Genomic DNA, 25,196 nt, shown 5'->3' with positions numbered 1-25,196 from the left:
AATGGTAGGAATAACAAATCGAAAAATAAAACCATAGATGGTGATTTGCTTATGCATGGGGATATGTAAACAAAAATCCATTTTCCCTGCTCCTGGTTAATCTGCCACTCCTAAACAATCCTTGGATACAGGGTTTGTAGCCAATTGTTCCAAATGGAAGTCCATAATAGATAAATGCACATATAAAATCCAATAACCCATTTGGGGGCTGAATATGGTAAAACAATCAAATAGATAAAAAAAAACAGGGTATGCTATTGCCCCCTTCATCAAGAATTCTACATAAAATCCCCAGTGTGAGGATCCTACCAAACAACTCCTCAGATCTCATCTTCCTCGACCCTTAAAGGGGTTTTCCACCATAAGGTGATTTTAGTATGTACCTGTCAGACAGTAATGCATATGCTTAGGAAGGATCCGCGCTTGTCTTGGGGCTAAATAGCTAAATGTTGTGAGATTAACATAAAATCAAGGCTTTCTTTTTGTGAACTGGCTATTTTGTGAACTGGCTATTTAGTGATATAATGTCTCAAGCTGCACTGCAACCTGGAAAAAAGCTATGAAGCTAGTCATTTTGTATGTTAAAAATAAACCTTGGGGCAAAAATCATAAAAGAATTGTGAGACCGCCATGACACACAGATACAGACACTATATTATGAACTACACTAAATTTACAGCCCCTGAAGCATAGTCAAATAAAAAAATAAATCCTGGAATACCCCCTTTAGGAGTAGTGTTGCTCGCGAATATTCGCAATTCGAATTTTATTCGCGAATATCGCATATTCGCGAATTCGCGAATATTCGCGAATATAGCGCTATATATTCGTAATTACGAATATTCGTTTTTTTATTTTTTTATTTTTTCACAGTACACATCACAGTGATCACCCCTCTCTGCTTCCAGCTTATGTGGTGTAAGAAGGCTCTAATACTACTGTGTGAGACTGGTGTGCGAATTTTCACATATGCGAAAATTTGCATATTATGATTTTCGCATATGCGAATTTTAGCTTTGTGTTAATTTTTGTATATGCAAATTTTCGCATATGTTAATTTTCGCACACGTGAATATTCGCATATGCGAAAATAAAACGATAACATTACGAATATGCGAATATTCGCGAATATGACGAATATTCGTCCATATATTCGCGAATATTCGCGAATTCGAATATGGCCTATGCCGCTCAACACTATTTAGGAGCACAACATGCTGGAGATTTTAGTCACATCTGATTTTTACATTTTAAAGGGGTACTCCGGTGAAAACCTTTTTTCTTTTAAATCAACTGGTGGCAGAAAGTTAAACATATTTGTAAATTATTTCTATTAAAAAATCTTAATCCTTCCTGTACTTATTAGCTGCTAAATACTACAGAGGAAATTCTTTTCTTTTTGGAATGCTCTCTGATGACATCACGACTAGAGATGAGCAAACTTACAGTAAATTCGATTAGTCACAAACTTCTCGGCTCGGCAGTTGATGACTTTTCCTGCATAAATTAGTTCAGCTTTCAGGTGCTCCGGTGGGCTGGAAAAGGTGGATACAGTCCTAAAAGACTCTTTCCTAGGACTGTATCCACCTTTTCCAGCCCACCGCAGCACCTGAAGGCTGAACTAATTCATGCAGGAAAAGTCATCAACTGCCGAGCCGAGAAGTTCGTGACGAATCGAATTTACTGTAAGTTCGCTCATCTCTAATCACGACCACAGTTCTCTCTGCTGACATTATTATAATAATAATAACGCTTTATTTATTGTTGTCCTTAGTGGGATTTGAACCCAAGTCCCCAGCACTGCAAGGCAGCAGTGCTAACCACTGAGCCACCATGCTGCCCTTAACATACATCTGCTGTGCACGGTTGCTAAAATGGACAGAGATGTCAACAGAGAGCACTGTGTTCGTGATTAGTGTTGAGCGGCATAGGCCATATTCGAATTCGCGAATATTCGCGAATATATGGACGAATATTCGTCATATATTCGCGAATATTCGCATATTCGTTATATTCTCGTTTTATTTTCGCATTCGCGAAGATTCGCGTATGCGAAAATTTACATTTGCGAAAATTCGCATATACCAAATTAGCACATGTGACAATTCGCATATGCGAAAATTAGCATATGCTAATTTTCGCATATTCGAATTTTCGCACGCCAGTCTCACACAGTAGTATTACAGCCTTCTTTACACCACACAAGCTGGAAGCAGAGAGGGGTGATCACTGTGATGTGTACTGTGAAGAAAAAAAAAAACGAATATTCGTAATTACGAATATATAGCGCTATATTCGCGAAATTCGCGAATTCGCGAATATGCGATATTCGCGAATAATATTCGAATTGCGAATATTCGCGAGCAACACTATTCGTGATGTCATCAGTGTTCCAAAAAGAAAGGAATTTCCTCTGTAGCATTCAGCAGCTAATAAGTACTGGAAGGATTAAGATTTTTAATAGAAGTAATTTACAAATATGTTTAACTTTCTGCCTCTAGTTGATTTAAAAGAAAAAAGGTTTTCACCGGAGTACCCCTTTAAGTTAACTTTGGCCTTTTCTGGCATCAATATGAATGTGAGAATAGATTGCAATTTGCCATATCTAAGAACCAATAAGACAACAGAATTGCTATGGATACACAACACAAATACTCATTTAGAAGAAAGTATCATCCTGTACCACAAATTATCTATATTTTTGCAACATATCCTGTTTTGTTTAGATACCAGTTGGTATCACAACAGCCTATCTTACAATATACAAGTGGCCATTTGTGAAAATGTGTGCAAAAGAGCACAGCAGTGTTAGTGACTTCTGCTTAATGTTAGGCAAGGTTCACTTCTGTTATAGTAACATAAAAATAACAATAACAGAAGCATTGAAACAGTGACACGATGGACACCAACAGAGCCTGAAGGTCCATCAACGTGTCGTCATTACATAGGAAACAATAGTGTGGCATCCTGTACTATTTGTGCAAATTCTTTGCTGGAGCCTGAAACGCGGATGTGAATTAAGCCTTAGAGCCTATACTCACAGATACAATCCCAGATACAACCTTTACAAAAAGTTAAGCAACTACTGATATACAGTGAGTAGAAACACCATAATGTTATGTCTGAGCTTTACCAGACAATGCCAGGCTGCTGGGCTTCTGCTTCTCTATTTCAAGCAAAATTAACCCCTAGAGGACACGCAACGTACATGTATGGGACTTAGTGCACAGCAACATATACGTACGTCATGCTGTTCCGTGATCACCGCATTGCAGTGATCAAAACCGTCCAGCTGCGGTTATCGGGGACCTCATGGATAATGGCCGACATCAGCAATCCCTGCTGATGTCCATCATTAACCCTTCAGATCCCATGATCAATACCGATCACGACATCTGAAGTATAGCGGGGGTTTCCACAAACACATCAGTGAAATTGCAGTGGTCCGAAGTGTTGAGATAGCCGGTGTAGCTCCACTCACCTGCTCCGACCAGATGCTGCGTTCTTCTTCTCTGGTCTACCTTCTAGCAGACCAGAGTAGTAGATAGCAGAAAACATTGATCAGGGCTATGCCTATGCTTAGCACTGTTCAGTATTTGCAGTCCAAAGATTGCAATAAATAGTCCCCTGTGGGGACAAAAAAAGTAAAAAAAAGTGTAATGTAAATAAAAAGTAAAAAAAAAAGTTTAATAAAAGTGAATAAGCCCCTCCCCCCCAATAAAACTCCCCTCTTTTTCCATTTTACAAAACAGAATGTTAAAAAAAATCAACATACTTGGAATCGTCACGTGCGTAAATGTCTGAACGGTTAAAATTAAATATTAATGATCCTGTACAGTGAACGTTGTAAACATAAAAAAAGATACAAAATTGCTGCTTTTAGTCACATCACATACCAGAAAAAAGTATAAAGTGATCACAAAGTTATATATATGCAACTGTGATAACAATAAATAGTACAGATAAAGGCACATAAAATGAGTCCTCATACAGCCACATATATGGAAAAATTTGAAAGTTATAGGTGGTAAGATTAGGGCAATTTTGAACAGGCTAATTTTTATTTTAAAAGTTTTGAGTTTTTTTTTAATAGTACAACAATAGAAAAGCAAGTAAACATGGGTATTGTTCTAATCGTATTGACCCATGGAATATAAAGAACATGTCAGTTTTGTTATAAAATGTACAGAGTAAAAACAAACAAAAAGCCCCCTAAATTAGCAAAATTCGTTTTTTTTTTCTTTTACATTTTCACACACACATAATATTTTTTTGCTTGCATTGTACATTTTATGGTAAAATGAAAGGTGTCATAACAAAGTACAAATGGCCATGTAAAAAACAATTATATGGGTCTGACGATGGCAAAATAAAAAGTTACGCTTCGTAGAATGCAAAAAAAAATGCAAAAATTAAATTGGCTGTGTCTTTAAAGGGGTACTCCGGCCCTGAAACATCTTATCTACTATTCAAAGGATAGGGGATAAGATGTCTCACCGTGGGGGTCCCACCGCTGGGGACCCTCGCAATCTTGTATTCGCCACCCACCTGTTTGAGCTGTCGTGATGTCACGATACTCAGGCCCCATGGTTGCCACCCGATTGTTTGTAAGCTGACACCGCGGCATGCAGCTCAAACAGGTGGGTGGCGAATACAAGTTTGCGGGGGTCCCCAGCGGCGGGACCCCCACAGTGAGACATCTTATCCCCTATCCTTTGGATAGGGGATAAGATGTCTCAGGGCCAGAGTTCCCCTTTAAGGCCAAAATGGGCTGTGTCTTTAACCCCTTAAGGACCCAGCCCATTTATACCTTAAGGACCTGGCCATTTTTTGAATAATTAATATTATTAATAACTCTGGCATGCTTTTACTTTTCATTCTGATTCTGAGTGTTTTTTCGTGACATATTCTACTTTATGTCAGTGGTAAATTTTTGTCGATACTTGCATCATTTGTTGGTGAAAAATTCCAAAATTTGATGAAAAAATTTGCTTTTTTTTTTTACTTTGAAGCTCTCTGCTTATAAGGAAAATGGATATTCTAAACATATTATATATTGATTCACAAATACAATATCTACTTTATATTTGCATCATAAAGTTGACATGATTTTACTTTTGGAAGACATCAGAGGGATTCAAAGTTCAGCAGGAATCTTCCAATTTTTCACAAAATTTTCAAAATCAGAATTTTTCAGGGACCAGTTCAGTTTTGTAGTGGATTTGAAGGGCCTTCATATTAGAAATACCCCACAAATGACCCCATTATAAAAACTGCACCCCTCAAAGTATCCAAAATGACATTCAGTAAGTGTGTTAACCCTTTAGGTGTTTCACAGGAATAGCAGCAAAGTGAAGGAGAAAATTCAAAATCTTAATTTTTTACACTCGCATGTTCTTGTAGACCCAGTTTTTGAATTTTTACAAGTGGTATTAGGAGAAAAAGCACCCCCTCCCCCCCAAAAAAAGTTTGTAACCCAATTTCTCTCGAGTAAGGAAATACCTAATTTGTGTATGTCAAGTGTTCGGAGGGTGCAGTAGAGGGCTCAGTAGGGAAGGAGCAACAATGGGATTTTGGAGAGTTAATTTTGCTGAAATGGTTTTTGGGGGGCATGTCACATTTAGGAAGCCCCTATGGTTCCAGAACAGCAGAAAACCCCACATGGCATACCATTTTGGAAACTACACCCCTCAAGGCACGTAACAAGGGGTCCAGTGAGCCTTAACACCCCACAGGTGTTTGACGACTTTTCGTTAAAGTCGGATGTGTAAATGAAAAAAAAATTTTTTCACTAAAGTGCAGTTTTTTCCCAAATTTACCATTTTTACAAAGAGTAATGGGAGAAAATGCCCCCCAAAATGTGTAACTCCATCTCTTCTAAGTAATCTGGAAATACCCCATATAGGACGTAAAATGTTCTGCGGGCGAACTACAATGCTCAGAAGAGAAGGAGTCACATTTGGCTTTTGGAAAGCAAATTCTGCTGAAATGGTTTTTGGGGGGCATGTCGCATTTAGGAAGCCCCTATGGTGCCAGAACAGCAAAAAAATTAATAAATAAAAACACATGGCATACTATTTTGGAAACTACACCCCTTAAGGAATGTAACAAGGGGTACAGTGAGCCTTAACACCTCACAGTTGTTTGACAACTTTTTGTTAATGTTGCATGTGTAAATGAGAGAGCGCCATGCGCATTTGAGGACTACATTAGGGATTGCATAGGGGTGGAAATAGCGGTATTCTACGCCAGTGATTCCCAAACGGTGCCTCCAGCTGTTGCTAACCTCCCAGCATGCCTGGACAGTCAGTGGCTGTCCGGAAATGCTGGGAGTTGTTGTTTTGCAACAGCTGGAGGCTCCGTTTTGGAAACACTGCAGTACAATACGTTTTTCATTTTTATTGGGGGGGGGGAACAGTGTAAGGGGGTGTATATGTAGGGATTTACCCTTTATTATGTGTTAGTGTAGTGTAGTGTTTTTAGGGTACATTCCCACTGGCGGGTTACGGTGAGTTTCCCACTAGGAGTTTGCGCTGCGCCGAAAAATTTGCCGCAGGAAAAGTTCTGTAAGCCTGTCTGGGGGGGGGGGGGGGGGGGGCAAACCTCCAGCTGTTTCAAAACTACAACTCCCAGCATGTACTGACAGACCGTGCATGCTGGGAGTTGTACTTTTGCAACAGCTGGAGGCACACTGGTTAGAAAACCTTCAGTTAGGATTTGTTACCTAACTCAGTATTTTCCAACCAGTGTGCCTCCAGCTATTGCAAAACTACAACTCCTAGCATGTACTGATCGCCGAAGGGCATGCTGGGAGATGTAGTTATGCAACAGCTGGAGGTACGCAACTACAACTCCCAGCATGCTGAGACAGCTGTTTGCTTAAGTACCAGGGAGCCAGGGCGTATCCATATTCCCTAGGTCCTTAAGGGGTTAAAGGGGTATTCCGGGATTTTTTTTTTTAATATGCTTCAGGGACTGTAAAGTTTGTGTAGTTCATAATATAGTGTCTGTACCTACTGTATGTTTTTGTTGGTCATGCAATTCTTCTGTGATTTTTGCCCAGAGCTTAATTTTTAACAGTATACAAAACGAGTGTCTTCTCAGGTTTTCCAAGGTTACAGTGCGGCTTGAGATATTACATCACTAGTCAGGTGATCAGGTGATCAGGGAGCATGTCTTTGCTTCAATGGGTGGAGCAACCTTTTGATGGGAGGAAGATCATTCTGTTTTTACAACAGCTGGAGGCACCCTGGTCAGAAAACACTGGTCTATTGCATTGAAGAGATCACAGGTTTGAATCAATGGTTGGGGTGGCTGATGTATGGGAGGGAGAAAAGTGACCTCAGATTTACAAACAAGGAACTATGGGATTTGTAGTTTAAGGGAACATACTCCAACAGGAAATTACCAGTTCACAAAAAGATAGCCTCGGCTTTATGGTAATCTCACAACATAGCCATTTAGCCCCAAGACAAGCAGGGATCCTTCCTAAGCTTGGCTATTACTGTCTGGCAGGTAAGTACTAAAATCACCCTATGGTGGATAATCCCTTTAAGGGGTTAAAAGAAATAAATAGTATATTACTTTGTGCCTCAATAGAAGATGAATAAACTATAAACTATGAAACATCTAATTGGATGTAAACGTAGAATAAAAAACAATTAATATATAAGATATAAATGTAGACTTAAATGGTCACTCTCATTAAAACAAATTTTTGCTGTTGCACTCTTTATGGTAAATAAAAAATATTTCTAATATACTTTGTTTAAAAAAAATGAAGTTTTCTATGTCTTATTTGTGCTTAAAAAAGCTCAAGAGCACATTTTCCCCCATCTCACACACAGACTTAGGACCGAGGTCCAAACACAAAGTGCAGCCTGGAGTGCTGAGGGGCGTGTGTCCAACCAACAGCATATGGTAGTTAAGTGTGAGAGGAGCTATGGTTGGATGAGGCTGGACATGCCCCCTCAGCACTCCAGGCTGCACTTTCTGTGTTTGGACTTCGGTCCTAAGTCTGTGTATAAGATGGGGGAAAATGTGCTCTTCAGCTTTTTTAAGCACAAATAAAACATAGAAAACTTCTTTTTTTTTTTTTTTAAAACAAAGTATATTAGAAATATTTTTTATTTACCATAAAGAGTGCAACAGCAAAAATAAATTTTAATGAGAGTTACCCTTTAAATCCATAGTGCAATTATATCAAATAGTTGATGATAATCTTAATATATACATTTATATATGCACAACCAAAGAAGGTTAGCGTACACAGCACCATTACAATTTCATTTGTTTATTAATTGGCTCTGTACTAGTAAGTAAGAGTACATACAGCTCTCACATCCTGATGAAGTGAGAGCTGTGACTGCTGCAAGCACTCTGCAGAGCAGCAGTGTGCACTCGCCACTCCCAATGAATATAATAATTAGGGGGGCCGCATTACAAGAAAGCAGCTAGGCCCGCCTCCTGTGTGCAATTCAGTGAATTTAGCAGCAGGATTTGGGTAGCCCATAACTCAGGACCTACTGGACGAAATTAAGTAAGTGACCCCTTGTTGGACTTCTTCTTTGGGATTAGAGTGGGTGATCAGGCTGACAGTTTTCCTTTAAAAAGTGTTGATGTGGCCTCCGGAATCTCCACACCGAGTTTCAGGAGCCTCTGTCTTTTGGTTATCCCAAGGTTTAACAGGGTTCTCCAGTGGAAACAGTAAATTTACTATAGTTCCTAGGCTGCCTACAAAAATAACTCACCTTCCACCGTTCCCTCACAGCTCAGGGATCCAAAGCAGAGCCGGCCAGAGCTGTAGATGGGACGTCAAATCGCTGCTCCACCAACCAATGGCCCAGGCTGTGTCCTTCCTCAGCCAGTGATACCAGAGTACAAGGGAGCTGTTTTTGTAGGCAGCCTGGAAACAATAGTAAATAACAGTTTCCACTGGACAACCCCTTTAAGTTGTGAGGTGAAGATGTGATGAATGTAAGAGTTAGGTGCAATGTGCCACAATTTGAGATGAGCCCAAATTCTGGCTAACGTGAGGCACCTTAATAAATGTGAAGGGTTTTGCACAGTGGGAAAGAAAGGAGAGTAACGCAAGCCCCACACTACTGATAAATTCCCCCAAGTACCTCCATCTCCCCACACCTTCTGTCAGCTCTCACTGTGAAACAACCATCCTGTACCTCACACCAAGCTGTCAATAGTCAAATGACCTAACTTTCCAGGGTTTCTGAAAGGCTATTGTGGACCAGAATGCACACCAGAGGGAGGGGGGCAGCCAGACTTACAATCTATACATATTAAACTTAATGGGGGGAAATTAAGAGTGGTGTAGGTAATGTCTTTTGTATATTTGTCATCAAAACTGTGCATATGTGCCAAATTTATTAAATGGTGGTGAGAATTTGATAAATTTGGTGTTGGTACATGTTTTTTACTTCAGTACTCAACTTTTTTTGGTGCTTCCTCTGTGACTTTTTAACCCATGCGCCAAAAAGTGCTATTCAAAAATGCTATTCACAGTCAGTTTTGTAAGCCAGGCCAGGGTATGTGTAGATTTGCGACAGATTGAGGGCTTTGTGACAAATTGTGCAACAAAAAGGGTCTTTTGCGGCCCCGTCCTCCCACCTACTTGTTACACCTGGTCCAGTCCTCCATCTCTGGCATGCTTGGTATATTCGTAACATCTGTGCAAGTATTACAGGTCATGATCGTGTGACTTAGAATTATCTCTGTCGATTGTATATTATTGATTATTTCATTGCCTGTGTACTTGCTTTACATAATAGTTTATTTACATGGAGGGACGACTTATCTCATATTAGCAGGACGGGGGCCTGATTCTAGGAGAGGGGGTTCATGGCCCCTCCCTAGGTGAGTGCTTGGGCGTATATTTACAGTCCATCATTTTAATTGGTTTTAAAATTCTTTCTCCTCTTTTTGTCATGCAGTTTTTTGCTTGGTGTACAGATAATTAATAAATTGTTATACTTATTTAATAATTGTGTGTTGGTGTGCTGATATTTATTCAGTGTTTCCTCCTTTTTCTTCAAATTGTTTTGTATGTTGTTTGGTACACTGGTTAGCACCCACAATAGATACTTATTATTGGATTGAGCCCCCATTCTTCTTGTATAAAATTGTGCAACAAATCGCTGTGATACATTTATGACCTCTGCAAAAAGTAAACCGGACTATGGCACAGCTAAACAACTTTAGAGAAAGCTTCTAAGGAAAAAATTGCAAGGAAATGTCTCTAAACAGCAACTGTGAAATTGTGGGAAAAATTAACACCACAAAACAGGGTAAAACCAATGATAAATTTCCCCAATGTGTTTATATAAGTGCGCATTTATGTATGTTCCACCATCACTTCCAAATGGCTGGAGATATTTAGATGAAACTTGGTACATGTTACTTACAGTATGTTAACTTAGGATAGTTAAATTAACCCTACACCACCCCCCTTTGTTTGCTCAGTCTTAGTCTATGGGACTTCCGGTACCTTACATTTCCTGGTGAGTGTGTAGCTCCAGCTTGCAAGCCACACCTCTTCCTCATACCATGTCTTTCCTGTAAGCAACACCCCTTATATTTTTGGCATCTTTTTTTTCAGCCAAAGGCCAAATACACAATTTTTACACCCACATCACATGTCCTTCAACCACAATCTCTTTATCACTGCTCTGCCCCACCTTACAACACAAGCTCCGCATCTCTGGGTGAATGTGTTGGTCCGGCTTGCAAGTCCCTTTTCCTCCCACAAAGCTGTGCCCCTTCTATTTTCAGCCTACAGTCTCTTGATTACAGCTCAGCCTCACCTAAGGATGGGATACGAGGATGGGATATGAGGTTGGGATATGAGTTTGAGGATGGGTTGTGAGGTTGGGAAATATGGACGGGGTATAAGTATGAGGACAGGATATGAGGTTATGATATGAGTTTGAGGACGGGATATGAGAACAAGATATGAAGATAACATATGAGGATGGGGTATGAGGTTGGAATATGAGGACCGGAAATGAAGATGGGATATGAGGATGATTGTTGCTTTTCCTCTCCCACACGTTTTAGGTAAGTAGACCGGGCAAGGTGGCTATGCATTTAGGAGAGCAGAATATCGCATTTAGGTGAGCAGAATATCGCATTCAGGTGAGCAGAATACCGCTGATTGTAATCTGTCCTGCACATGACCTGCTTCTACTCCCCCAGCGATTCAATGTACTGTATACTTACTGCAAGAATTGTAATTCATCATGTAATGTGCAAGGCAGCTGTGGGGAATCAGAATTCACCATGGCAGCCCTGTACTTCTACTGGAATAAATCCCAAGTGTAAGGAGAGCAATTCCAATAAAAGTGCTGATAATGCAGCTCCACATTATGAAGTTTCATGCTTCATTGTAATGCATAAAGCATTTTGGATTTTAGTTAATTTTCAGTATAGAAATCACTATAGTTCCAGGAGACACTAAGGCTCGATAAAATTTGCTGCATTGCAAAAATACTGCTTTGTGCAATGGATGGTGAGTGAATGCATCGGCACAACCCCGACCTCTCCTAATGTTCCTATCACCCTCAGACTAATTAGCTCCGAACCAGGAGTCCCCGATGATCAAAGTTGAGCTCAATAAAGCATCCAAATGGCTAAGATCTAGTACTGTAAAGTATTTATTTGTCAGATGCATTCTTGGAATTAACACAATAACCTCAGCATGTCTTCCAGTATCCATGGAAACTGTGCAGTCTGACTATATACCCACTTATATCTATACTCTTAGACTGTATAAACATGTCGTTCTTTGCAGCACATCACTTGCGCAAGAGAACAAGGAATAATTATAGTCTGCGCTGTGCTCCAGTAACTTTACAGGCACAAAGAAGAAGCAGAACTAACACCAAAGCAGCGGCCTGCCAACACATAAATGAACAACTGGGGTCATATGTCTAACTGTGTGATCCTATGATATGTTACATTGCCTTTGGTTTATAGGAAATATAAGCATTAGCATAAGTCATCAGTCACTATTGGTGGTATAGTGCCTGAATTTTTGCAATATTGAAATGTAACATGGTAAATTAGATCAAGGTAGGAAAAACTAATAATATTTGAAAAAAATTTCCTGAGCTATTGTGGATCCCAGAATTATGTATGATTAAGATATATGGTTATGGGCTTCATTGACCCTATTTAGGTCAAAAGGAGCTATATATAGTAGAACACAGAGGGGGGTATAGCACTGGAATTTAAAAGATTGCAAAGCAGCTGGGACCCAATCAATGGCACATTGTCACGATGCCGGCTGGCAGGTGGTGGATCCTCTGTGCCAGAGAGGGATTGGCGTGGACCGTGCTAGAGGATCGGTTCTAAGTCACTACTGGTTTTCACCAGAGCCCGCCGCAAAGCGGGATGGTCTTGCTGCGGCGGTAGTGACCAGGTCGTATCCCCTAGCAACGGCTCAACCTCTCTGGCTGCTGAAGATAGGCGCGGTACAAGGGAGTAGACAGAAGCAAGGTCGGACGTAGCAGAAGGTCGGGGCAGGCAGCAAGGATCGTAGTCAGGGGCAACGGCAGAAGGTCTGGAATCACAGGCAAGGAACACACAAGGAACGCTTTCACTGGCACTAGGGCAACAAGATCCGGCGAGGGAGTGAAGGGGAAGTGAGGTGATATAGGGAAGTGCACAGGTGTAAACACTAATTGGAACCACTGCACCAATCAGCGGTGCAGTGGCCCTTTAAATCGCAAAGACCCGGCGCGCGCGCGCCCTAGGGAGCGGGGCCGCGCGCGCCGGGACAGAACTGACGGGGAGCGAGTCAGGTACGGGAGCCGGGGTGCGCATCGCGAGCGGGCGCTACCCGCATCGCGAATCGCATCCCGGCCGGAGGTGGTAACGCAGCGCCCCGGGTCCGTGGAACCGACCGGGGCGCTGCAGTGAGGGAAGTGTAGCGAGCGCTCCGGGGAGGAGCGGGGACCCGGAGCGCTCGGCGTAACAGTACCCCCCCCCTTGGGTCTCCCCCTCTTCTTGGGGCCTGAGAACCTGAGGATCAGACTTTTGTCCAGGATATTGTCCTCAGGTTCCCAGGACCTCTCTTCTGGACCACAACCCTCCCAATCCACTAAAAAAAAAGTTTTTCCTCTGACCTTTTTTGAGGCTAAGATCTCTTTGACAGAGAAGATGTCCGAGGAGCCGGAAACAGGAGTGGGAGGAACAGATTTAGGAGAAAAACGGTTGAGGATGAGAGGTTTGAGAAGAGAGACGTGAAAGGCATTAGGGATACGAAGAGAAGGAGGAAGAAGAAGTTTGTAAGAGACAGGATTAATTTGACACAAAACTTTAAAAGGACCAAGATAGCGTGGTCCCAACTTATAGCTCGGGACACGGAAACGGACATATTTAGCGGAGAGCCATACCTTGTCTCCAGGGGAAAAAATGGGAGGAGCTCTTCTTTTCTTATCTGCGAATCTCTTCATGCGAGAAGAAGCCTGTAAGAGAGAATTTTGGGTCTCTTTCCATATGGTGGAAAGATCACGAGAAATTTCATCCACAGCGGGCAGACCAGAGGGCAAGGGGGTAGGGAGGGGGGGAAGAGGGTGACGGCCGTACACCACGAAAAACGGAGATTTGGAGGAAGATTCAGAGATTCTGAAATTATACGAGAATTCGGCCCAAGGTAGAAGATCTGCCCAGTCATCCTGGCGGGAGGAAACAAAATGTCGTAAATAGTCACCCAAGATCTGGTTAATTCTCTCTACTTGTCCATTGGATTGAGGATGGTATGCAGAAGAAAAATTTAATTGAATCTTGAGTTGTTTACAGAGAGCCCTCCAGAATTTAGACACAAATTGGACGCCTCTATCCGAGACGATCTGTGTAGGCAACCCGTGAAGACGAAAAATGTGTACAAAAAATTGTTTAGCCAACTGAGGCGCTGAAGGAAGACCAGGAAGAGGGATGAAATGTGCCATTTTGGAGAATCGATCAACGACCACCCAAATAACAGTGTTGCCATGGGATGGGGGTAAGTCAGTAATAAAATCCATACCAATCAGAGACCAAGGTTGTTCGGGGACAGGTAGAGGATGAAGAAAACCAGCGGGCTTCTGGCGAGGAGTCTTATCCCGGGCACAGATAGTGCAGGCTCGCACAAAGTCCACCACATCAGTCTCTAGAGTCGGCCACCAATAGAAGCGAGAGATGAGTTGCACAGATTTCTTAATGCCCGCATGACCTGCGAGATGGGAGGAGTGACCCCATTTGAGGATCCCAAGGCGTTGGCGTGGAGAAACAAAGGTCTTTCCTGGAGGAGTTTGCCTGATGGAGGCTGGAGAAGTGGAAATCAGGCAGTCAGGAGGAATGATGTGTTGAGGAGAGAGTTCAATTTCAGAGGCATCTGAGGAACGAGAGAGAGCATCGGCCCTAATGTTCTTATCAGCAGGCCGAAAGTGAATTTCAAAATTAAATCGGGCAAAGAACAGAGACCACCTGGCCTGACGAGGATTCAGCCGTTGGGCAGACTGGAGGTAGGAGAGGTTCTTGTGATCGGTGTAAATAATAACTGGAAATCTTGATCCCTCCAGCAGATGCCTCCATTCCTCAAGTGCTAATTTAATGGCTAGAAGCTCTCGATCCCCGATGGAGTAGTTCCTCTCCGCCGGAGAGAAGGTCCTGGAAAAAAAACCACAAGTAACAGCATGCCCGGAAGAGTTTTTTTGTAGAAGGACAGCTCCAGCTCCCACTGAGGAGGCATCAACCTCCAATAGGAAGGGTTTAGATGGGTCAGGTCTGGAGAGCACGGGAGCCGAAGAAAAGGCAGACTTGAGTCGTTTAAAGGCGTCTTCCGCTTGAGGAGGCCAAGACTTGGGATCGGCATTTTTTTTTGTTAAAGCCACAATAGGAGCCACAATGGTAGAAAAATGTGGAATAAATTGCCTGTAATAATTGGCGAACCCCAAAAAACGTTGGATGGCACGGAGTCCGGAGGGGCGTGGCCAATCTAAGACGGCAGAGAGTTTATCTGGGTCCATTTGTAGTCCCTGGCCAGAGACCAAGTATCCTAGAAAAGGAAGAGATTGGCATTCAAACAGACATTTCTCTATTTTGGCATAGAGTTGATTATCACGAAGTCTCTGAAGAACCATACGGACATGCTGGCGGTGTTCTTCAAGATTGGCAGAAAAAATCAGGATATCGTCCAGATATACAACAACACAGGAGTATAGGAGATCACGAAAAATTTCATTAACAAAGTCTTGGAAGACGGCAGGGGCGTTGCATAGACCAAAGGGCATGACCAGATACTCAAAGTGTCCATCTCTGGTGTTAAATGCCGTTTTCCATTCATCCCCCTCTCTGATGCGGATGAGATTATAAGCACCTCTTAAGTCCAGTTTGGTAAAAATATGGGCACCTTGGAGACGATCAAAGAGTTCAGAGATGAGGGGTAGGGGGTAGCGGTTCTTAACCGTGATTTTATTAAGACCGCGGTAGTCAATGCAAGGACGTAGAGAGCCATCTTTTTTGGACACAAAGAAAAATCCGGCTCCGGCAGGAGAGGAGGATTTACGGATAAAGCCCTTTTTTAAATTTTCTTGGACGTATTCAGACATGGCAAGAGTCTCTGGGACGGACAGAGGATAGATTCTGCCCCGGGGTGGAGTAGTGCCCGGGAGGAGGTCAATGGGACAATCATAAGGCCTGTGAGGAGGTAGAGTCTCAGCTTGTTTTTTGCAAAAAACGTCCGCAAAGTCCATATAGGCCTTAGGGAGACCGGTTACATGAGGAAGCACAGGGACACGGCAAGGTTTACTGGGAACCGGTTTTAAGCAGTCCTTGGAACAAGAGGGCCCCCAACTCTTGATCTCCCCAGTGGACCAATCCAGGATTGGGGAATGGAGTTGAAGCCAGGGAAGTCCAAGAAGGATTTCAGAAGTGCAATTGGGGAGGACCAACAGTTCAATCCTCTCGTGATGAGATCCGATGCACATTAGAAGGGGCTCCGTGCGGAAACGTATAGTACAGTCCAATCTTTCATTGTTTACACAATTGATGTAGAGGGGTCTGGCGAGACTGGTCACCGGGATGTTGAACCTGTTGACGAGAGAGGCCGTGACGGGGTCATTGCGGTCCCAGAGCGGTGTGGCCCAAGCCAGGGCTTTTCCAGACAGCAGGCTGACTACGAAAGCCACTTTAGACCTTTCGGTGGGGAACTGGTCCGACATCATCTCCAAGTGTAATGAACATTGGGAAAGAAAGCCACGGCAAAACTTAGAGTCCCCATCAAATTTATCCGGCAAGGATAGTCGTATTCCAGAAGCGGCCACTCGCTGCGGAGGAGGTACAGGAGCTGGCGGAGGAGATGATTGCTGGAGCTGTGGTAGTAACTGTTGTAGCATAACAGTCAGTTGAGACAGCTGTTGGCCTTGTTGCGCAATCTGTTGTGACTGCTGGGCGACCACCGTGGTGAGGTCAGCGACAACTGGCAGAGGAACTTCAGCGGGATCCATGGCCGGATCTACTGTCACGATGCCGGCTGGCAGGTGGTGGATCCTCTGTGCCAGAGAGGGATTGGCGTGGACCGTGCTAGAGGATCGGTTCTAAGTCACTACTGGTTTTCACCAGAGCCCGCCGCAAAGCGGGATGGTCTTGCTGCGGCGGTAGTGACCAGGTCGTATCCCCTAGCAACGGCTCAACCTCTCTGGCTGCTGAAGATAGGCGCGGTACAAGGGAGTAGACAGAAGCAAGGTCGGACGTAGCAGAAGGTCGGGGCAGGCAGCAAGGATCGTAGTCAGGGGCAACGGCAGAAGGTCTGGAATCACAGGCAAGGAACACACAAGGAACGCTTTCACTGGCACTAGGGCAACAAGATCCGGCGAGGGAGTGAAGGGGAAGTGAGGTGATATAGGGAAGTGCACAGGTGTAAACACTAATTGGAACCACTGCACCAATCAGCGGTGCAGTGGCCCTTTAAATCGCAAAGACCCGGCGCGCGCGCGCCCTAGGGAGCGGGGCCGCGCGCGCCGGGACAGAACTGACGGGGAGCGAGTCAGGTACGGGAGCCGGGGTGCGCATCGCGAGCGGGCGCTACCCGCATCGCGAATCGCATCCCGGCCGGAGGTGGTAACGCAGCGCCCCGGGTCCGTGGAACCGACCGGGGCGCTGCAGTGAGGGAAGTGTAGCGAGCGCTCCGGGGAGGAGCGGGGACCCGGAGCGCTCGGCGTAACACACATACTGTAGATGTCGTTGTATTTATCAATACTAACACTAGAAATCTGGTGCAAAAAAATCCCTAATTTTTGTGCAACGATCTACTGTATATTTTTCTGCAAAACACAGGGAAAAGTTTAAGTTTTTTTTATTTTTTATTTATTTTTTTAACAGATCAAAGATTGCTCAAAAATGTTTACCAAAACCTACGCAAACACCATGGATAAATTCCTCCTTGTCTTCTGGTTGTGTGATATGTCATTTAAAGTGGACCTGTCAGCAGGAAAACAGGGGTGTAAATAAGCACATATAGGGCTAGTTATCATGGGCCTATGGGAATACCCTTTTTATCCACATAGTCCTTTCTAGGGCTGGGATAGATGCTTTTTGGTTAATCTGTAAATGAGGCTCAAATGCCCAGTGGGCATTCCCCAGCACTGCAAAAGCCCAATCAGTCATATGGGGTAAGTGGATGCAGATGGGTACAGAGGTGGTGAATAAGAGGACTTGGGTTGGACTTGCCTGAGCTTTTACTATGCTGGGGTACACTCCCTGGGCTTCTGAGGCTCTTTTTGCAAATTAACAAAAAGGGTTATATCTCGGCACTGAGGAGGACTATGGAGATTAAAAAACTGCATGCCCTGAATCCTGATGACTATGTAGCCATGTGCTCATGTAAACTCCTGTTATCCTGATGACAGGTCTGCTGTAAGGCTACTTTCACACTACTGTTAGCACTCGGGAGTGTGGGAAAAAATTACTGCAAGAGCCCTCTTTTTCTCCCGCTATTCCCATAAAAAAAAAACAACGGGTCCCGGGAAGCAACGGCAGTGTGAAAGGGGCCTTAGACACCCTTTCCCTTCCCTTTTCCGATAGTATGTGGATGTAGTATGTGGATGTCTGGAGGGATGGTGTTTTACATGCTGGGCAACAGATGTGTGTAGTGTGTGAAGACAGTGGATTAGAATAAATAAAAAGTTTTAACAAATGAAATATGATGGAATTCGCTAAGACTTGAAGGTAAATTGCATTTTCACTATATAATTGAAAAGTTTTAATATCAAAATATCATTTTACCGACAAACCCAACTTGTTCACAAAAAGGGGCATGGCTTTATGCATGGAAACCTTTTCCAGGGCATAAACACTTTTCACAGTTTTCTTAGTGCATATTTTGGTGCACATTTTACTGATTTTAAGATCGAAAAAAAATATTTGTCACATACCTTAAAATTTTCTGAAAAAATATTGCCTCACACGTGAAAAGTGACACACCTGAACCACACTTTTATTTTTATTTTTTAAACATGCAGATTTATCCTACAGGATATAGTATTTGGGGCCCATGGGCTGAACAGTATTTGGATCACATGGGCAGCATAGGCAAGGGGCTGATGGGAGATTAAAAGAGTCGCATTGTGTTATGTATTTTATCAATAGCTTAAAATGTGTAAGTGATGTCTTACTCATTGGGGAAGATTTATCAAAACCTGTGCAGAGGAAAACTTGCCCAGTTGCCCATAGCAACCAATCAGATCGCTTCTTTCATTTTTAAGATGGCCTGTGAAAATGAAAGCAGCGATCTGATTGGTTGCTATGGGCAACTGGGCAAGTTTTCCTCTGCGCAGGTTTTGATAAATCTCCCCCTTTGTCTGCAGTTGGCGGGAGGCTCAAATGAATAAGGAGGTACAATAAATGAATAAAGTGATCCTTATCCTGACCTACCTAAACTTGACATCCTCTCCCTGCTCCAGTCTATCCTGAATTCAGCACCCAGGCTCATTTTCTGTCCAACCGCTACACTGATGCCTTCCCCTTGTGCTAGTCACCGCGCTAGTTACCCATTTACTATAGAATACAATATAAAAGGAAACTGGTAGTAGCGTCACCTGCACTAACCTGCTGATACTGCTCTTTATAGCACTCAATTCATAAGTATTAATTTCCCTGCCCCTAAGCAACTAGGCCGTACATGCAGGGAGATCTCAAACCCGGCCAGCCCGGAGCATCACTAAGCATGCTTCCAGGCTACCCAGCATGTAGGGACTGTGTTTTTTAGAAGCACGGAAATTAAAGGGGTTAACCAGGAAAAAACTTATATATATATATATATATATATATATATGAACTGGCTCCAGAAAGTTAAACAGATTTGTAAATTACTTCTATTAAAAAATCTTAATCCTTTCAGTATTTATGAGCTGCTGAAGTTGAGTTGTTCTTTTCTGTCCAAGTTGTCTAAGTTCTCTCTGATGACAAGTGTCTCGGGAGCTGTCCAGAGTAGAAGCAAATTCCCATAGGAACTGCACAGAGCAGAATAGGTCTGCTATGGGAATTTGCTTCTAGTTTGGACAGCTCCCAAGACACGTGTCATCAGAGAGCACTTAGACAGAAAAGAACAACTCAACTTTAGCAGCTGATATTTATAGGAAGGATTAAGATTTTTTAATAGAAGTAATTTTACAAATATGTTTAACTTTCTGGAGCCAGTTGATCTAAAAAAAAAAAAGAATTTTTTTCCTGGAATACCCCTTTAATATTTTTTAAAGTGGGTGTTTTCCAAAAACAAGTGGGCCGGCTGTAACTAAGTTAGGGAACACCTTGAATGCACCAAACCACCTAATTTACATATTTCAATTTTCAGGCATATTTTAGGAGCGGAGGAATGGAAAAGCAAAGGGTAAAGATGAGTGTGATCGGGTCACCAGCACTAATAGCCTGTGCCAGCAGGTGAGTGCGGGTAATGCTGATGTCAGTTTCCTTTTAAATTTCCCCCAAAAATCTCTACCTAGTTCTGCATCTCCGTCTTTGTGCTGCAGAAAATTTTGGCTGTATAGAAATATATAAAATTATTATTTTCAATGTAGTCAACTTTAATAATGTAACAAGTAAGCAAATAACACAAATAACAGAGCAGCAGAAAGTTCAGCCTCCGCTGCTATATAACTGTGCCTGTCATTTGGTCGCATGTAAAGCGTCAGGTTACAAGCTGCACTGTGCCTTTCTGAGAGCAGAGCGGCTTCCTTCCATCTGATTCCTGTAGCCTCTCCCTTTTCATTTGTAGTGTACGAACCAATCCAGGGAGAAGAGGAGACATTGCTGCTATGGTAACTACACAAGGCTGCTTCTAAATTCATTCTGTCCAAATTACAATGTCCCATAGCCAGGAGATGTGCGGAACTGCTGGAACTTCTCTGCACGTTTTCCGCACCCTCAATACATGTAACTTGCGGATTATTGTGCATATATTTACATTTTAACATATATTATACATCCAGGTACTGTATTATTTTCATTTATTTATTTATATAGCGTCTACAGATTCCGCAGCGCTTACAATTATGGGGTACAACATAGGGCCACCCACATTGTAGTGTATGCATGTCCCTTATTCACTCATAGATAATTCATTGTTCTGGTTGAATCTATACACTACTGTATAGTCCGAGTAGTGCTGTGGCCATAACAGTTTTTTGTAAAGGCTTCCAGGACCTGTTTTTTGGGGGCAGGAGTTAGAACCAGCTTAGTGGGTGCACAAGTGAAATCCTTTCTCAATAGGGCTACAGGCACTGATGGTCTAGACATTGGAGTACACACAAGAAATAGGGGCCCCATAGAAAAGATTGATAGTCTCCTATTATGGCATCTGTTTGTGTCCCCATACCAGGACAGAAAGGTCTGGGGTTTATTTCCTCTTTGTAGGTGAATATTCCCATCCTTTTTGTTGTCAGTGTGAAGAAAATAGTGGGACCAACAAGGGCTGGGCCCACTCTCTCCAAGGTCTCCATGGTGTGCCTCTATTCTATGAGCCTAGACACCCTCGATCCCTCACTATAGCTATTATTTCTAATTCAGTATTTAAAAAGTGTGACCTGGGCTAAATAGGAAATATCTTTTGGGCAAAATATAGTACATTGTAAGGGGAGATAATCAGGGGTCAAGTCTTGGGGAAAAAATGGGATGTCAATGTATATGAGCATGGACCCATAGACTTTATGGACCCGAATATAGTCAGCTAGTGACTATGCGCAGTTCATTTTCCAAATTTAAACATGTTTGGGCTCAGACCCTAAAGTGCTACAAACCATCTTTTAGAGTCCAAATTAAAATATGACCTAAATGTAGTCACTAGATGATTACATTCAAGCCAGTAAAGTCTACGTGTGTTTATGCTCGTATACATCAGCATCCCATTTTGAAAGGTTGCGGACATAGATGCCACAGAAGGTGTAAACAGACATTGTGGTGTGAATACACCTTAACATACATTTTCTGCCACATACTTTGTGCTGTATAATAGTCAAATCTCCAAAAGAAGAGATTGTAGCTATGGATAAAACAAGGCTTTGCCCTCGCTATCTTTTATTTATTAAATATAAAACCATGGTGTGAACAGAACTAGTTTAGAGTCATATTTGTTTTTGACCTGCTGCAAGTATGGCAAAGGTTCAGTGGAAAAATCCATATATGTTTTATGTCTTTCTTTCAGTTCAATAATGTCGAGAATCCAGCGAGAAGCTTGAAGCATCACTATGGCAACAGAACCTTCCTCGCTTTTCCTCCTTATCTAGTGATGTAATTGTAGATGAGTGAAACCTATCTTCCCTCTTCTCCCACTTCCATGTGTTTATAGGCAACGTTGCACATAACATGGACCCTGATGGAAAAAAACTGGGTAATGCACAGAGAGGCACATGGTAGTAGTATGGGTATTGAAGTGCCATATAGAGAACAAGAAAGATGACGGTAGGGTAATTCCTGCATGCCACTGGACACATAATAGGTGATATTAGCTAGGCGAATGTAGTGAAAGTAATACAGCTCAAACCTTTGTCTCTTGTGGATCATAGGTGGTATTCATTTGCAATCTCTACCACATATACCATCACAATGTTTTGTAGTTTCCATAAATATATGTCATGAAAGACGTAGAATAGGACTTGACGAGAGTCATTTTATGCCCTATATCTAGTCTCAGAGACCTATGATTTAATATCGTGAAAATCCAAGAGAATTGGAATCCATGACTTTGCAGAGCACTGATTTTTAGCACTTACACTTCTAGGAATAGATGGGCACAGCTACTATCCCCTACTCGGCACAGGACAGGAACATGCTGTTTCTTGGGCATAGTCATAGCATTCATGACTATAAGTGCACAAATGGTAAAGCCCAACCTTCTGGGTATAATATCCTGTCAATGATTATATACAACCATAAGATCTCCATTGCTCCGTAAGATATTATAGGATGTTATGGGATTATGGGCTTTTAGGTTTAGGTATAAAAACCTCTTACCTTTGCCACGTGTGATGCTTGTTAATGCTTTATCCATCCTGTAGGACACCTACGAAATCCCAAACTCTTGTAGTGTTCCAATTCCCAAGGATTTTGCCCGTTGTTCTCAGTCTCCTGCTCTTCCTTCAAACTGATTTTAGCTTCCAAAGATAGATCCCCAAAAAGGAGGATCCTGTCAGGAAGGACAGCTGTTCAGCTGTACATACCTCACCCTCCTGTGCCTACTGATACGGAGGGCGTATGGATGGATCATTCGTTGTCACGCAAAATAACGAGAAAAAAAAGGGACCAGAACATATAGGACGCACAGAAATGATTATTAGGAACAGACAGGGCAATTATCAAACAAATGGCGACTGCTCCATTCCATTATTTCGTGTGACTGCTGCCATTTGTCATATGCAGAAATCCGGGGACCCTATAAATCCATGTGTTGGGTAGGACTCCTGTAGAGCTGGGCCCTTGAAGACGAGACATCAGTGAAGATGAGAATGAGAGGCAGAGACTAGTCCTCTGTGTCTGTACTGTACTTAGTGTGACTGTCTTCTGAACATTACTCCTGCTCTGTGAGAGAAGCGAGAGGGATATTTCAGTCATACAGAGAAAACATGGGGGGAGGAGAGGATGGGAGCAGGAACTTGGTGTTTTATTAAACGTCTCTCTCTAACTATTGTTTCCCCCCTCCCTATGTTTCCTTCCTTCACATAACGTAGTGTTTTCCTCCGGTGTGATAAAGCCTCATACAGAGCTTTCAATATACAGTGAGCCAGATTTTTCCATAGGATCAGTGCACTGAAAAAACCCTGGCTTCCTAATGATTTGCCAAAAAAAAGGTATTTTTTAATACAATATCAAAATGAAAATTTGCATCCGGCAGCTTATCCTACAACCACTAGAGCAGAGGTCTTCAACCTGCGGACCTCCAGATGTTGCAAAACTACAAATCCCAGCATGCCCGGACAGCCAACGGCTGTCCGGGCATGCTGGGAGTTGTAGTTTTGCAACATCTGGGCGTCCGCAGGTTGAAGACCACTGCACTAGAGTATCTATATTAGGGCTCATTCACTTTTCCATATTTTGGATCTGTTTTATTTCCATTGCAAAAACAGTGACAATGCATCTGGATGGTTTTATTCCCAATGACATTATTTATTCATGCTTTTTTTTTTTTAGCAAACTGCATTTTTATCTATGCGCTTGCATGTTCTACGTTGGTGCCGTATTAGGGTACAGAATAAAAAATATATATATATCTATTTTCCATAGCATAGTTCATGTTTGTATTCGATTAGTATTATAACCTCCATATTTCAGAAATATCCCCCAAAAATGTGTAGTTCTTTAACAAAAAATGGAACATATACAGAAGCAAAATGAATGTAACAAAAAAATGACTAAAAAAAAAACAGATACAATAAAGAACCAAAGATGAAGTCCATATTATGCAAACACATTTGATCTATATTTCCATACCAAAGTGTGAATGAGTTCTAATGACATGTTTTTGCTTCTGTATGAAAATATGGATCTAATACAGATCTTTTTTGTCTTGAAAGATGTTATGTTTTTTTTAAATGACTAGCTATTATAAAAAAAATAAATAAACAAATAACAATACAAATATGCACATGTGAACAGGGGTGGATTAAGGGTTCCATGGACCCCCTTCTCATCCACAAAATGGCACTAATGCGTTTGAAGAAGGTAACCGCTTTTACAGTATTAAAACCATTTTGTGGACCAAATGTTTGGACTTTATACCTCTATTTAAGTGGAATTACATTTAAAACTCATTGGAATGTCGAAAGGAAATTTTGTGCTTGGTTTATGAGTCACAGACTATGCTTATGTAGCCTTATCTATCTATCTATCTATATATATATATATTTCAATAATACCTGGTACACATATTATGGGTCGGGATATGAGGTCGGGATAGGAGGTCAGGATAGAAGGTCCGCATAGGAGGTCGAGATAGGAGGACGGGATCTCAGGACAAGATAGGAGGTCAGGATAGGAGGTCGGGATAGGAGGTCGAGATAGGAGGACGGGATAGAAGGACGGGATATGAGGACAGGATAGGAGGTTGGGATAGGAGGTCGAGATAAGAGGTCGGGATAGGAGGTCGAGATAAGAGGTCATGATAGGAGGTCGGGATAGGAGGTCGATATAGCAGGACGGGATAGGAGGTCGAGATAGGAGGTCTAAATAAGAGGACGTGATAGGAGGATGGGATAGGAGGTCGGGATAGGAGGTTGAGATAGGAGGACAGGATATGAGGACAGGATATGAGGACAGGATAGGAGGTCGAGATAGGAGGTCGGGATAGGAGGTTGGGATAGGAGGTCGGGATAGGAGGTCGAGATAGAAGGTCAAGAAAGGAGGACAGGATAGGAGGTCGAGATAGGAGGTCAAGATAGGAGGACGGGATAGGAGGACAGGATAGTAGGTTGGGATATTAGGTCAGGATAGTAGGTCGGGATAGTAGGTCGAGATAGGGGGACAGGATAGGAGGTCGGGATAGGAGGACGGGATAGGAGGTCGGGATAGGAGGTCGAGATAGGTCGAGATAGGAGGTCGGGATAGGAGGGCGGGATAGGAGGTCGGGATAGGAGGTCAAGATTGGAGGATGGGATATGAGGACAGGATATGAGGTCGAGATAGGAGGATGGGATAGGAGGTCGGGATATGAGGAC

The 25,196-nt window shown here is 42.6% G+C and overlaps 1 protein-coding gene across 2 annotated transcripts in view; it reads right to left on the bottom strand.

Moving 5' to 3' along the window:
- The window catches only part of NHSL2 (NHS like 2), a 148,564-nt gene that overhangs the window by 84,585 nt on the left and 38,783 nt on the right, over positions 1–25,196 (bottom strand). The window contains exon 1 of one of the 2 annotated variants that reach the window (XM_056540633.1): positions 22,501–22,640. The exons of the other annotated variant lie outside the window; for it this stretch is intronic. Within the exon in view, the coding sequence (XP_056396608.1) occupies positions 22,501–22,537 (37 nt within the window). The 5' untranslated portion in view covers positions 22,538–22,640. Of the gene's footprint in view, positions 1–22,500; positions 22,641–25,196 lie in introns of those variants that run through there. 2 annotated transcript variants of the gene reach the window in all.

This window comes from Hyla sarda, chromosome 9 (assembly GCF_029499605.1).
Source record: "Hyla sarda isolate aHylSar1 chromosome 9, aHylSar1.hap1, whole genome shotgun sequence".
Taxonomy (NCBI): domain Eukaryota; kingdom Metazoa; phylum Chordata; class Amphibia; order Anura; family Hylidae; genus Hyla; species Hyla sarda.
This window is presented reverse-complemented; position numbering and strand designations above follow the sequence as displayed.